At 37.5% G+C, this 16,169-nt stretch overlaps 1 protein-coding gene and 1 gene segment (V, D, J or C); both read left to right on the top strand.

The window, feature by feature from the left end:
- LOC137100588 (hemicentin-1-like) overlaps positions 1 to 16,169 on the top strand; it is a 29,811-nt gene that overhangs the window by 12,464 nt on the left and 1,178 nt on the right. The window contains exons 14-27 of the mRNA XM_067478470.1: positions 10,255 to 10,551; positions 10,643 to 10,954; positions 11,064 to 11,348; positions 11,554 to 11,850; positions 11,942 to 12,253; positions 12,363 to 12,647; positions 12,853 to 13,149; positions 13,241 to 13,552; positions 13,662 to 13,946; positions 14,152 to 14,448; positions 14,540 to 14,851; positions 14,961 to 15,245; positions 15,451 to 15,747; positions 15,839 to 16,150. Coding sequence (XP_067334571.1) covers positions 10,255 to 10,551; positions 10,643 to 10,954; positions 11,064 to 11,348; positions 11,554 to 11,850; positions 11,942 to 12,253; positions 12,363 to 12,647; positions 12,853 to 13,149; positions 13,241 to 13,552; positions 13,662 to 13,946; positions 14,152 to 14,448; positions 14,540 to 14,851; positions 14,961 to 15,245; positions 15,451 to 15,747; positions 15,839 to 16,150 — 4,185 coding nt within the window. The remainder of the gene's footprint in view (positions 1 to 10,254; positions 10,552 to 10,642; positions 10,955 to 11,063; positions 11,349 to 11,553; positions 11,851 to 11,941; positions 12,254 to 12,362; positions 12,648 to 12,852; positions 13,150 to 13,240; positions 13,553 to 13,661; positions 13,947 to 14,151; positions 14,449 to 14,539; positions 14,852 to 14,960; positions 15,246 to 15,450; positions 15,748 to 15,838; positions 16,151 to 16,169) is intronic.
- Positions 4,571 to 7,569, top strand: LOC137100581 (Ig heavy chain Mem5-like). The segment is given in 3 exon segments: positions 4,571 to 4,744; positions 6,094 to 6,393; positions 6,976 to 7,569. Coding segments are annotated over 3 exon segments (411 nt in total).

Below are 16,169 nucleotides of genomic sequence, written 5' to 3'. Positions count from 1 at the left end.
TCGCTGGGGTCTTTTAGGGTTCTCTGGACTCTCTTTCGTCAGGCACTGTGATGCTTTTGACTACTGGGGTAAGGGGACTGAAGTCACAGTATATTCAGGTAAGTCACTTTTAAAAATAATATTTGTAGCGATCATTTAATTTTTTTATTTAAATGTGATTTCTTAAGGTTGAGAAGTTTAACTCATGCTCCTATTTAAGTTTGCACTGATCAGTCAGAGCAGATAAAACCCGGCAGGAGATTTGTTAAAGAGATGTTTATTTAAAAATATATTAAAATGTCTGTTATGTATTATAAGTTAGGAAATTATCAGTTAGGAAATTTTAAATATAGTATTTTTTTTTTAAATAGACAGTGTGACAGACTTAAACAAGTAAACACTGAACAATGACATTAAGAACTAAAATCTTTTTTAGTTTATTTAAAAAAAAACAAGGATGAAATAGCAAAAATGCATTTGAACTAAATATCAAGTCAACAATCATATGTTTAAATTTTACTTTCAAACTTTACCTGATGTGTAATTTTTCCCAGCAAGAACTCAACTTTTTAGGCGTTTGCATTTATTGTAAAATGAAAAGAATAACAAAGTTGACTAGAATTAATGGTAAACAAGAAAAAAAAGGTAAAAGGGTTTATTTAATCAGGGTTGTGGTCTGACACGCAGCTCAGTGTTGAGAGCTGCGTAATAAATACATGCAGTATTCATTTTTAATTCTGACACTGACTCTTCTAATGTCTGTGATCTACTTTTCAGATATGTAATAGATTATCTCTTTCAAATTTATAAAACTCGGTTACGGAGAAACTACCAACTGTGGTTCAGTGCAAACCTGCTTCTGGAGATAAAATGACTATTGGTTGTCTCACACATGACTTCTACCTGAAGGGTATTTTACAGTGGACTGATGAAAGTAGGACCACCCTGACTTCTGTACAATACCCTCCAGCTGAAATACACAGCAGCTATGTAGGAGTGAGTTTGGTCGAAGTATCAAAAACGTGGAAAGTATGTTTTTTCTAACTTACAATATCTCTAAAGTTTGAGAACTCATGCATCACCTTGTTTTGTTTACATTCACAACACACGTTTATAAAAACCTATAAAAGCTCAGGTCAACATACTGTAAACTTCTGTTACCAGTTAAGCTCAAACGGTTTTACCTTTCCTTGTGTTTCTAAGCATATCATCTTTAGAGCACCACTTCCTTTACTCTCTGCACCACTGGGAAAACACCTGCAATAGTGAAACTTTGTAGAAACTCAACAGAATTGCAAATAAAGTTCCCTGAAGCAAGAAAAACATTTGTCAGTATATTTATTGCATATCAGTATGTATCTAATCATGAATTCAGCGTTCAAATGATGTTTCATCTTAGCTGTATTTAATCATTGCTCATTAACTCCATTATAGTCATTTTTGACTACACAAATTTTGACGTTCATGTTTTTTGGCCTTTGTAAATATTCATACATGCGAATACATAATACAAAAAATATGTGTATATAATATATTTTTTATAAAAACGTATAAAACTAACACTGATTATTAGGCAATGCTATGAGTTAAGGAGTTAAGGTGCTATTACTTTTCTTTAACACAATACATTTTTCATCAAACGTTAAAGTGCAGTAATGAAAACTTACTGTACAACTCAAAGTTATGTATTTGATATAAACAATATAAGATATAAGGTAAACGGTATTGTCTTTTGCGTGGGACCACCTGAGTTCAGTCGAGTTAAAAATTAACAAAAGTAACAAGAACAAGACAAAATAAGTCGATGCAATAGTAAGAGACATTGCAGACACAAAAGACAGTACTATAATAGTGAGTAACTTCAGAATTCATAAATCCAATCCATTGCAATCTCAGCTACTGCAATGTTACCAGCGGCATAATACAACCATATAATCAAATGATTTAAAATGCAGCAGCATGTCTCAGTTTTGATCCTCCAAAAAAGACACATCTCAAAGGTGCTGTTCAGTTATCTGCACTGAACAGCACCTGTCTACCTAAACACCCTCATCCAGGCCTACAGTCCTTATTGTTCATTGCACTTTGCCAAGGAATGGCATCTGGTGGTGCCTTCACCTACAGAGCAAAACATCCCAAACAACTGTGCCACAGTGGTGGAATGAGCTACCAAACTCTGCACACTCTGCAGCCTCACCCCCAATATTCAAAATGTTCCGAGTATATAAACTGAAAAATCTACTTTTCCTGTGTGTCCTATCTTGCACTTGTGTCTCATGAAACAGGAACATTGCTTCTCATAGCACTTAGGTTTAAAGTTTTCACCATGACTTAGATTATTTGCTATCTTTGTACCCCACATGTAGGTCGCTGGGATAAAGGTTCCAACCGACTAAATGACTAACGTAAACACAGTGTGAATTATTTTCGCAATGTACATTATAGCACAAGGGGAAATAATTGCCAAATTGTAAAAAGCAGCAGTCAGTTGTCATTCTCTTCATCTTCATTGTTGCCTGCAACGTACAGGCTAAGTACAGAGAACTTACTGTGTACTTAGGAACAGCGGTGTACCTCCACAGTACCTATTACATATTTATTGTTACTTGATAACAATAACCAAACTTTGGTGAATAACAGGGTAACAAGATGAGAGTAAGTACAATACCTAAAATGTCTCAACATCTGTTTATGTTCTATTGTGAATAAAATATGGGTTGATGAGATTTCTAAATCATCGCATTACGCGTGTATTCTGTGCATGTTTTTATATTTTATAGTTTTATCAAACAAATATTAGCTTTTTGTGTTTTGTCATTTTGTATTTTCGGTTTTCAATTTCCTTCGTTTTTCTAAACATATTCTGCTTAGAAAGTAACTTCCCCCTCTCTCTGCACCGCTGGGAAAACACCTGCACCAGTGAAACTTCTTTGAGAGCTACAAGAACTACAAATAAACTTCATCGGAGTCAGGGACACGTCTGTCAGTGTCAGTGGATCCAGGTATGAATTCAGTGCTCAAATGATGAAAAAACAGAAGTTACTTAAAATGAAACCTTCACAGGTTTAAACACGCTTACTTCATTCTAAGGCTGAGCCTCTTTTGCTGCTCAGATCAGCATTTATTTGAAGCACTTTTGAAGTTCATATTTTAGTGGTGCTTTTGAAAATGAACCACACTTACTGCTTCTACTGAAGTGCAAAGCTTCATAAGACGTCTTGAAGCTTGCAGGCCACTGAGATCAGTAAAATAAGGGCTGTCTCCCATGAAGAATTAAGTTTAAAGTTGATATATTTAAAAGTCTTCATTTTAGGGAAAGATTTGTCTCAGTTCAATTAAGGCGGGGCCTGTAGCTAAGTTGGTGAGGCAGTTGTTAATGGCCCACAGGTAGAAATTGGGGAAGGTTGTGTCAGGAAGGGCATCAGGCATAAAGAAAACCTGTTCCAAATCTACATGCGGACAGTGATCCACTGTGGTGACCCTTCAGTTAAATTTCAATACCAATAGAGTGTGTAGTTCAATTGGCTCAGAGTGAATTAGAGTCTTGTGCTACTTCTAGCCTGTCCCTCCGCAGTCATTTCCTGAAGTTCCTTCATTTGTGTTCCTTCATTTTCACAAGCATAACTGGACTATTAGTACTGAATTTTGTATTTTCTGTGACATGGCTGTTATATGGCCATAGCTGGGTAGTCTTGGTCCATTTGACTTCCATTGACTTGGTCCGTTTACTTTTTGTATATGCTATAAGCACTATTATTGTCATAGTTACAATGTCACGTTTATTTGTTGAATCTAATATTTATTTCATATGCCAAGTGTTTCATTGAGACTTCAACTCCAGAGCAGAGGCTTACCACACAGTTTATGACAGTATATGTCTGTTAACAAGTTACAACAAAAATACAAGATGTACCGTTATATAAGTTCTTAATACTGTGGTCTCTTCAGCCAGTGAGAGTGGTTGCATTGACCAATGGCCAAATAAATGACCTCAAAAAGCCTCTAATGGCCACAGTGTGGGACACACCACAAAGACTGTGCTGACTGATGGCCCCCAACTGCCCCACACTAAGTGATGGTGTGTCCAAATGAGGCTCCTTTCAAGTATCCACAGCCAATTCCACCCCTATATTCTTTCTTGGTGACCTCAGATGCCACCACAGACTTTCTGCCCTGTGTTCGGCTTTTACCTGCCTGTAAAACACCTGCAGTAAGTGTAAGACTGTTACCCTAGTCCCTTTGTCAGGTACTTTGACTACTGGGGGAAAGGAACACAAGTCACAGTAACTTCTGGTGAGTAATCATTGAATATATTTTGTGTAAATGCGATTAAATATTTTTTCCCTTTTATTAAAAAAAATGATGCTGGTTACAGGTTCACATAAACTATAACATAATCTGGAAAAACAACAAAAGAAATTTAGGGTAAATGTTCATGTACAGGTTTAAAAATTAAGTATAACAAGTCCAATAAATTAGATGATGCAAGCTGCTGGATGACTTTTGCATTGAAGTAATCATAAAATCAGTCAGTGTGACTACTTTGACTACTGGGGAAAAGGAACAACAGTGACTGTCACATCAGGTAAAATCTGCCTTTATCACCCTCACATTCAACGTGTAAAAATTACACTGTTTAAAATATGATATTTAGACCTCAGTGCCTAAAGGTGCTAGTTTTTGTATGTTGGATGTTGTGATATATTACACTGTGACTATGCTTTTGACTACTGGGGGAAAGGAACTATGGTCACCATCACCTCAGGTATGTAATTTTATTGTTTCTGACAAGAGAAAGAAATTTTTAATCGGATCACAAAAATATTTATTATCTTTTCATGTGATCACAAACATTGACGAGACAGCCAGCAGTAGTTTGTATTAGTCTAATGATTTAAACTACTTACTGTTTAGTTCAATCGGAGCAGAAATCTATGAACAGGTGTTTTTTTAGTTTGATTTTAACTGTTGCCAAAAGCAAACAGTATGACACAGAGTGGTAGGATATTACAGTAATGGGTTTTTGTGAGAAGTGGGAACTGAGTCTCTTAACTGTGACTACTGGGCTTTCGACTACTGGGGAAAAGGAACTATGGTAACAGTGTCATCAGGTATGATTTATACCGTTTAAAATTCAGTACGGTTTGTGTCAGACTGTAAAATGTCATTTTTATGTTAGACTGTTTGTAGGACACAATAATAATGTTTATGGACATAGTAATACAGGTCAATAAATGGGTTTTAAAACTTAATGGAATTAGTTGGGTGACAAAATAGACTTTTGCGCTCATCAGCAGAAGATGTAGCCTTTTCATACGAACAACTAAGTAGATTCGGCACTGTGCTATGGTGTATTCGACTACTGGGGAAAAGGTACAACGGTAACTGTTTCATCAGGTAAGATTTATACCGTTTAAAATTCAGTACGGTTTGTGTCAGAGTGTAAAATGTCATTTTTATGTTAGACTTTAGTCTCACTTTAAGTGTCACACAGCAATATTCTTTGTAGGACACAATAATGGTATTTGTGTCCAGAGAAATAAATTCAGTAAATAGATTTTAAACCAAATGGGATTTATTAAGTCAGTAGTAGATGTAGCCTTTCCATACTAACAACTCTGCACTGTGCTTTCGACTACTGGGAAAATTGTACAATGGTAAATGTTTTATTAAGTAAGAAAACTATTTGACCTCACATATACAGTAGAGTTGTTGGCGTTGGCACATTATTTTTAAAATAATGTGCTAACGCAGTTAATTCATGTCTACTGACTTTTTCTTCTTTTGATAAAAAAATCTAATAAATATTGTCAAACTATTGTAAACTGTAACTTTAAATGACCCATTTATATATAACATAACAAAATATACCAGTAATAATACTATTGACAGAGATTAATTATAGAGCAACAAGCAAAGTCTTAAAAAATGGCCTAGAGATGTATGTTGGATGTATGGATGGAACCTAAAACTTCCTGATATAACGTTTTGTATGGTAAACTCTTCATGACTTGTTAAAAATGCCTTCTCTGTTGTAACTAATGCTTTGTGGGGGAAAAAAACCAAACAGTTATGATTTTATTATGGTATTTCAATCATCTCTTTTTTTCACAGCCACCACAAGCAGACCAAATGTGTTTCCTCTGATACAATGTGGCTCTGGGACCGGAGACACGGTCAGTCTTGGCTGCCTCGCCACGGGCTTCACACCTCCCTCACTGACCTTCAAATGGACCAGAAATGGGGCGGCCGTGACGGACTTCATTAAATACCCTCCAGTACAGAAAGGCAACGTCTATACGGGAGTCAGTCAGATCCAAGTGACCAGACAGGACTGGGAAAGTAGCCAACGTTTTAAATGCGCTGTGGAACATGTTGGCGGAAATGCACAGACTCCTGAGATCTTTCGACCAAGTAAGACACATGCTAAGTCCTTTATAATTTACTTTTTAGCAGTTAGTTTGAATTCTAGCAGGTTTTAATTACAGAACTGATAAAATATTTATAAATTGTACAATAATTTTACGTTTTTTAACTTCGCTTTTAATAACACCACGTTGCAAAATACAAACAGTTTAATATACATATCTTAAATAATATTTTTTTATGGTTGGCTATTGTGAGTAAAATGAGGTGAACAGAGTATTGAACAGAATAGATGTAATCAAAGGAATATTAACCTTATGACAAAGAAAAAATGTAATTTCAACAATTGTTGATTTTTTTTTATATATAGTATAGCACAGTGCTTTATGTGTAGCAAAATGCTTTTTTTAGCAGTTGATTTCAATTTAATGCTATTATCAGGTAATTCTTGTGGAACAAGAATCCGTTTGTGCAAAACGGATATTATATTTTCAAATTGTGCAGTGATTACTAGCGTCACAAAGCCAAGTCAGACATATGCTAAATTCTTTATAATTAAATTTTTAGCAGCTGAATTGAATTCTAGCAGGTTTTTATTGCAAATTTGATAATTTCTTTGAAATTGTGCAGCGTTTTCTAGCGTCACAACACCAAGTAAGACACATGCTAAGTCCTTTATAATTTACTTTTTAGCAGTTAGTTTGAATTCTAGCAGGTTTTAATTACAGAACTGATAAAATATTTATAAATTGTACAATAATTTTACGTTTTTTAACTTCGCTTTTAATAACACCACGTTGCAAAATACAAACAGTTTAATATACATATCTTAAATAATATTTTTTTATGGTTGGCTATTGTGAGTAAAATGAGGTGAACAGAGTATTAAACAGAATAGATGTAATCAAAGGATTATTAACCTTATGACAAAGAAAAAATGTAATTTCAACAATTGTTGATTTTTTATATATATATATATATATTATAGCACAGTGCTTTATGTGTAGCAAAATGCTTTTTTTAGCAGTTGATTTCAATTTTATGCTATTATCAGGTAATTCTTGTGGAACAAGAATCCGTTTGTGCAAAACGGATATTATATTTTCAAATTGTGCAGTGATTACTAGCGTCACAAAGCCAAGTCAGACATATGCTAAATTCTTTATAATTAAATTTTTAGCAGCTGAATTGAATTCTAGCAGGTTTTTATTGCAAATTTGATAATTTCTTTGAAATTGTGCAGCGTTTTCTAGCGTCACAACACCAAGTAAGCCATATGCTAAGTGCTTTTTAAATTACTTTTTAGTAGTTGAATTGAATTCTAGCAGGTTTTAATTGCAGATTTGACGATATATTTATAAACTGTACAACAATTTTAAGGTTTTTAAATTCACTTTTAATAACACAAAGTTTCAGTGTACAGGCATTTTGGTGAAAGTATCTTAAATAATGTATATTTATATAGGCTGGCTAATCTGAGTAAATTGAAATAACAACAGTATAAAACAGAATAGATTTAATCCCAAAAAAATATTTATTGATATTTCCTTCTTTAAATGAGGAGTTACTTCAAAGATACTTAACCTTACTTAAGAATATAAACTACAATGGCAGAATAATTACATATAGGATAATTAACCTTATCACAAAGAAAAAAATTTAATTTAACAATGGAATAATTATTATTTGATTATAATATATGTGTAGCAAAATGCTTTATTCAAGAATATACAGGATAAAATTCAAATCATAAGCTGATTGTAAAGATGAGTGTATAAGTCTTATTTATTTAATTTGTCTACGATAGGGTAATTTTTATTACTTGGTTGTGGCAGTCTTCTGAGAATTGTTGCAGAGCAACAACTGCATTTCGCTGTCTCAGAAACACATATATTCCAGTCTTTCATTTTAGAGAAACATAAAGACTTGGGACAGTATAAAGGCAAAATACAACTTTTACAAAAATAAATAGTGTGACATAAACTTAAATTCTTTTAAGTTTCTTAACAAGTAGTCCGAGCAGTTAAAGGTAGCAGTGAGGTGGACTGAGAAGACTGTTTACGGAGTCTGTTTTATTCTTCACTAATATCCTGTATGTTCCCTAAGACCACATTAGTGCAGCTTCTTACGCTTCTATCATCTATCTGCATAACTGTGTACTGTCACAGTGCTGTGCTTATGTATCTTGTTGTGAGTTTTAAAAACTTAAATGTAATTTATAACATTATATTGGTTGTGTCAGGAAGGGCATCCGGCGTAAAAACTGTCCCAAATCAACATGCGGACAATGATCCGCTGTGGCGACCCTGAACTCGTGGTATAAGCCGAAAGGACAAAAAATAAATAAATAAATAAAATAAAAAAATTGTACTCACTAGAATAACATTACAAGCACAGACCACTATCTTTAGCCTGTGACTTGTCTTACATGTGCTTCCTTAACTCTTCCTGCACTCCCAAAGTAAGACAGATAATAGTCTAATTCCAGTTCTGTAGTCTTTGGTCAAATGATGAATATACTGAATTCACAAACCAAGCGATACAAACAACACAAGTTGTGGAGTTTAAGTGCTTGACTGTACCTTTAAATGCTTTTTTCTCCTTCGTTATTTTGATATTGTTAGTGTTCTTTAGCTTTACTTTACTCATTTTTCATCATATTATGCTTTGATTTTTAAAGGACGCCTTTGGTGATATTTAGTTTGGTTCTTTTGGTTCTAATATGGTTAAATGTCATTAAACATCAATGTGACTTCTACCTGAAAAATGCCTCCAGATTACATCACTTCGAGGAAGTTCGGATAATGCCGTTTGTTATCATGGTCTACCTGCTCTTCCAGAGCTCCTTCAGATGACATCATCCGAACTCCTTATGATGAAAAATTCCTCCAGATGACATCACCTGGAGAAGTTTTTCAGCCAAAAGCAGATAATTATTTTCATATAGGGAAGTTAGAAAAGTTTAAAAGTTTTCATGTACATGTAAACTAAAGAAAAGTTTGAAAAGTAAAACCTTTCACAGTGTCAGGGAAAGATGTAAAATCTATGTCAAAACTTATGTAAACTGTGCGCTCTGCGTCTCTTACTGGCATAATCCCACCTCACACCTGGTTTCTGTGATGCTCCATTGCTCTTTGTGTTGTTTCACTTCTGTATTTGGCACCACTTTGGTGCCTGGGTGTTGTTCAATGCTTCCGCTTGCTGTTAGCTCTGGTAGCTCTGCCCTGTCATGCTGCAACATCTGTGCAACAGACCTCCAGCCCTATCTCCACCTGACTTAAGACACAGACAGTGTAAAAGTACAACTCTGCCCCATAGCCTAAATACAAAGATATTACATTTAGAACTGAGACTACAAAATCTAAAGGTATGTATACTCAAAGACATAAATGACTGCATATTTTAAAATGTTCATATCCGGCAAATAGAATGAGGCAAGTAAAGACAAACTGGTTTCTCTATTTCAGAGGAGCGGGAAGTCACCCCAAACATCATGTTGCATCCTGCCTGGGAAAATGGATTTTGGGCCACACCAGTCAGGCTCATCTGCACCCTAAGTGGCTTTTTTCCAAACAAATGGGATGTAGAGTGGAAAAAGGACAATCGAGCTCTGAGTATTGGTGAAACCAAACAGAAGCTGCAGACTATAGTGAAAGTGGAGGAAACCTACAGTCTGAGCAGTGAGATTAAGCCAAACATGGGAGAGTGGGAGAAAGGTTCAGATTTTACATGCAGCTCCAAACCAAACACTGCTTTAACAAAAACGATAAATATTTGTAGCGGTAAGTATATGGGGATACTTTCTAGCAGCCTAATATAAAAATATGCTCCTCTGTCACAAAAAGTGCATATTTTAAAATAATGAGTGTTTTTTATTAATGTACATTTACCAAACATTTGTTCCTGCAGTCCATTCAGCATCTCCTCCTTCCATTCATGTGGAGACTCCCAGCTTCAAAACAGTAATGATGGCAACATCTGTGGTGACAGCAACATGTTCAGTCCAAACTGTTTTTAATGCCAAGGTAACCTGGCTGATGGATGGGAGAGCTGCACAAAGTAACACAGTGACACAGAACAGAAACATGACTATTATAATCAGCACATTGAGAGTTTCCTCAAGTCAGTGGAAACGACTGAAGCGTGTAACATGCAGAGCAGAGCATAAGTGCTTTTCAATCACTGAGAAAACTGTAGATGTTGCAGGTAAGAAAATACACAACAAGAACATCAGCTGCTTTGTGACAAGAAACCAAAAAGAAAACATTCAGATGTGTTTCCTGCTGTTTTCATCCAGGACCTGCAGTTACAGCTCCATCAGTGGAGATCAGGAGATCTCTCCCAGATTTGCTGAAGGGAAACAGTGTTGTGCTTGTCTGTGATGTTACACAACTCTCCTCCAGTGACCTCTACATCACCTTTCAGGCCAACAATGCTGACATCTCTGAAAAACTGTATGTTGACCTCCCTGAATCCCCAGGCCCTCATTCAGTCAGTAGAACATTATCTGTACCTTCAAATCACTGGAAGAAAGGCACAAGTTTCACCTGCACAGTGAATCAAGGCTTCTCCACAAACTTCAAATCACGATCCACTGACAATATTTTTGGTGAGAGGAGCTCATCTTTCTTCCCTTAATGACAGCTGAGTTCATGTTTCACACCTTGTTCATCTGTAACAGACTGATTCACTGATGCACTGACTGATGTCTCCTTTAGTGGACCCATCAGTGGATCTTCTTGTTGTCCCCAGTGAAGAGTCAGGACCACAGAAACTCTCATGCTCTGGTTCAGGCTTCAACCCTCAAATTCAGTGGTTTTTTGAGACTCAGCAAAGATCTTCATCAACTAACGACATCAGTGTGGCTGCAGATGGACGTGTGACAGTAACCAGTCAACTTCATGTCCCTCAAGCAGAGTGGAAAACAGGGAAGGTCTTCACATGTGAAGTGTCTGACAGGCCTCTGAGTCCAAACGTTAGGAAGGACATCAGTTTCTGTTCAGGTAAAATTAAAGCACTGTACATAATCACACTTACATGTCAAAGTTTGTATAATATAAAAAGTACCTATTATATCATCAATGATATTAGAAAAAAAGCATGTTATCATACACTGACAACACGTATATATTGACAAAAATGTGCATTGCCATCCACTGAGCAGTGGTAATTGGATTAACATGTGTGGACAAACATTTGTTCCTGCAGTCCATTCAGCATCTCCTCCTTCCATTCATGTGGAGACTCCCAGCTTCAAAACAGTAATGATGGCAACATCTGTGGTGACAGCAACATGTTCAGTCCAAAGTGATTTTGATCCCAAAGTAACCTGGCTGATGGATGGGAGAGCTGCACAAAGTAACACAGTGACACAGAACAGAAACATGACTATTATAATCAGTATACTGAGAGTTTCCTCAAGTCAGTGGAAAGGACTGAATCGTGTAACATGCAGAGCAGAGCATAAGTGCTTTTCAATCACTGAGAAAACTGTAGATGTTGCAGGTAAGAAAATACACAACAAGAACATCAGCTGCTTTGTGACAAGAAAACAAAAAGAAAACATTTGGATTTGTTTCCTGCTGTTTTCATCCAGGACCTGCAGTTACAGCTCCAACAGTGGAGATCAGGAGATCTCTCCCAGATTTGCTGAAGGGAAACAGTGTTGTGCTCGTCTGTGATGTTACACAACTCTCCTCCAGTGACCTCTACATCACCTTTCAGGCCAACAATGCTGACATCTCTGAAAAACTGTATGTTGACCTCCCTGAATCCCCAGGCCCTCATTCAGTCAGTAGAACATTATCTGTACCTTCAAATCACTGGAAGAAAGGCACAAGTTTCACCTGCACAGTGAATCAAGGCTTCTCTACAAACTTCAAATCACGATCCACTGGCAATATTTTTGGTGAGAGGAGTTCATCTTTCTTCCCTTAATGACAGCTGAGTTCATGTTTCACACCTTGTTCATCTGTAACAGACTGATTCACTGATGCACTGACTGATGTCTCCTTTAGTGGACCCATCAGTGGAGCTTCTTGTTGTCCCCAGTGAAGAGTCAGGACCACAGAAACTCTCATGCTCTGGTTCAGGCTTCAACCCTCAAATTCAGTGGTTTTTTGAGACTCAGCAAAGATCTTCATCAACTAACGACATCAGTGTGGCTGCAGATGGACGTGTGACAGTAACCAGTCAACTTCATGTCCCTCAAGCAGAGTGGAAAACAGGGAAGGTCTTCACATGTGAAGTGTCTGACAGGCCTCTGAGTCCAAACGTCAGGAAGGACATCAGTTTCTGTTCAGGTAAAATTAAAGCACTGTACATAATCACACTTACATGTCAAAGTTTGTATAATATAAAAAGTACCTATTATATAATCAATGACATTAGAAAAAAAGCATGTTATCATACACTGACAACACGTATATATTGACACAAATGTGCATTGCCATCCACTGAGCAGTGGTAATTGGATTAACATGTGTGGACAAACATTTGTTCCTGCAGTTCATTCAGCATCTCCTCCTTCCATTCATGTGGAGACTCCCAGCTTCAAAACAGTAATGATGGCAACATCTGTGGTGACAGCAACATGTTCAGTCCAAAGTGATTTTGATGCCAAGGTAACCTGGCTGATGGATGGGAGAGCTGCACAAAGTAACACAGTGACACAGGACAGAAACATGACTATTATAATCAGTACACTGAGAGTTTCCTCAAGTCAGTGGAAAGGACTGAATAATGTAACATGCAGAGCAGAGCATAAGTGCTTTTCAACCACTGAGAAAACTGTAGATGTTGCAGGTAAGAAAATACACAACAAGAACATCAGCTGCTTTGTGACAAGAAAACAAAAAGAAAACATTTGGATTTGTTTCCTGCTGTTTTCATCCAGGACCTGCAGTTACAGCTCCAACAGTGGAGATCAGGAGATCTCTCCCAGATTTGCTGAAGGGAAACAGTGTTGTGCTCGTCTGTGATGTTACACAACTCTCCTCCAGTGACCTCTACATCACCTTTCAGGCTAACAATGCTGACATCTCTGAAAAACTGTATGTTGACCTCCCTGAATCCCCAGGCCCTTATTCAGTCAGTAGAACATTCTCTGTACCTTCAAATCACTGGAAGAAAGGCACAAGTTTCACCTGCACAGTGAATCAAGGCTTCTCCAGAAACTTCAAATCACAATCCACTGGCAATATTTTTGGTGAGAGGGGTTAATCTTTCTTCCCTTAATGACAGCTGAGTTCATGTTTCACACCTTGTTCATCTGTAACAGACTGATTCACTGATGCACTGACTGATGTCTCCTTTAGTGGACCCATCAGTGGAGCTTCTTGTTGTCCCCAGTGAAGAGTCAGGACCACAGAAACTCTCATGCTCTGGTTCAGGCATCAACGCTCAAATTCAGTGGTTTTCTGAGACTCAGCAAAGATCTTCATCAACTAAGGACATCAGTGTGGGTTCAGATGGACGTGTGACAGTAACCAGTCAACTTCATGTCCCTCAAGCAGAGTGGAAAACAGGGAAGGTCTTCACATGTGAAGTGTCTGAGAGGTCTTCGAGTCCAAAAGTCAGGAAGGACATCAGTTTCTGTTCAGGTAAAATTAAAGCACTGTACATAATCACACTTACATGTCAAAGTTTGTGTAATATAAAAAGTACCTATTATATTATCAATGACATTAGAAAAAAAGCATGTTATCATACACTGACAACACGTATATATTGACAAAAATGTGCATTGCCATCCACTGAGCAGTGGTAATTGGATTAACATGTGTGGACAAACATTTGTTCCTGCAGTTCATTCAGCATCTCCTCCTTCCATTCATGTGGAGACTCCCAGCTTCAAAACAGTAATGATGGCAACATCTGAGGTGACAGCAACATGTTCAGTCCAAAGTGATTTTGATGCCAAGGTAACCTGGCTGATGGATGGGAGAGCTGCACAAAGTAACACAGTGACACAGGACAGAAACATGACTATTATAATCAGTACACTGAGAGTTTCCTCAAGTCAGTGGAAACAACTTAATCGTGTAACATGCAGAGCAGAGCATAAGTGCTTTTCAACCACTGAGAAAACTGTAGATGTTGCAGGTAAGAAAATACACAACAAGAACATCAGCTGCTTTGTGACAAGAAAACAAAAAGAAAACATTTGGATTTGTTTCCTGCTGTTTTCATCCAGGACCTGCAGTTACAGCTCCAACAGTGGAGATCAGGAGATCTCTCCCAGATTTGCTGAAGGGAAACAGTGTTGTGCTCGTCTGTGATGTTACACAACTCTCCTCCAGTGACCTCTACATCACCTTTCAGGCCAACAATGCTGACATCTCTGAAAAACTGTATGTTGACCTCCCTGAATCCCCAGGCCCTCATTCAGTCAGTAGAACATTCTCTGTACCTTCAAATCACTGGAAGAAAGGCACAAGTTTCACCTGCACAGTGAATCAAGGCTTCTCCAGAAACTTCAAATCACAATCCACTGGCAATATTTTTGGTGAGAGGAGTTCATCTTTCTTCCCTTAATGACAGCTGAGTTCATGTTTCACACCTTGTTCATCTGTAACAGACTGATTCACTGATGCACTGACTGATGTCTCCTTTAGTGGACCCATCAGTGGAGCTTCTTGTTGTCCCCAGTGAAGAGTCAGGACCACAGAAACTCTCATGCTCTGGTTCAGGCATCAACGCTCAAATTCAGTGGTTTTCTGAGACTCAGCAAAGATCTTCATCAACTAAGGACATCAGTGTGGGTGCAGATGGACGTGTGACAGTAACCAGTCAACTTCATGTCCCTCAAGCAGAGTGGAAAACAGGGAAGGTCTTCACATGTGAAGTGTCTGAGAGGTCTTCGAGTCCAAAAGTCAGGAAGGACATCAGTTTCTGTTCAGGTAAAATTAAAGCACTGTACATAATCACACTTACATGTCAAAGTTTGTATAATATAAAAAGTACCTATTATATAATCAATGACATTAGAAAAAAAGCATGTTATCATACACTGACAACACATACATATTGACAAAAATGTGCATTGCCATCCACTGAGCAGTGGTAATTGGATTAACATGTGTGGACAAACATTTGTTCCTGCAGTTCATTCAGCATCTCCTCCTTCCATTCATGTGGAGACTCCCAGCTTCAAAACAGTAATGATGGCAACATCTGAGGTGACAGCAACATGTTCAGTCCAAAGTGATTTTGATGCCAAGGTAACCTGGCTGATGGATGGGAGAGCTGCACAAAGTAACACAGTGACACAGGACAGAAACATGACTATTATAATCAGTACACTGAGAGTTTCCTCAAGTCAGTGGAAACAACTGAAGCGTGTAACATGCAGAGCAGAGCATAAGTGCTTTTCAACCACTGAGAAAACTGTAGATGTTGCAGGTAAGAAAATACACAACAAGAACATCAGCTGCTTTGTGACAAGAAACCAAAAAGAAAACATTTGGATTTGTTTCCTGCTGTTTTCATCCAGGACCTGCAGTTACAGCTCCATCAGTGGAGATCAGGAGATCTCTCCCAGATTTGCTGAAGGGAAACAGTGTTGTGCTCGTCTGTGATGTTACACAACTCTCCTCCAGTGACCTCTACATCACCTTTCAGGCCAACAATGCTGACATCTCTGAAAAACTGTATGTTGACCTCCCTGAATCCCCAGGCCCTCATTCAGTCAGTAGAACATTCTCTGTACCTTCAAATCACTGGAAGAAAGGCACAAGTTTCACCTGCACAGTGAATCAAGGCTTCTCCAGAAACTTCAAATCACAATCCACTGGCAATATTTTTGGTGAGAGGAGTTCATCTTT

Source organism: Channa argus, chromosome 15 (assembly GCF_033026475.1).
Source record: "Channa argus isolate prfri chromosome 15, Channa argus male v1.0, whole genome shotgun sequence".
NCBI classification, from domain to species: domain Eukaryota; kingdom Metazoa; phylum Chordata; class Actinopteri; order Anabantiformes; family Channidae; genus Channa; species Channa argus.
Note: the sequence above shows the minus strand (reverse complement) of the source record. Positions and strands in the feature narration are given on the sequence as shown.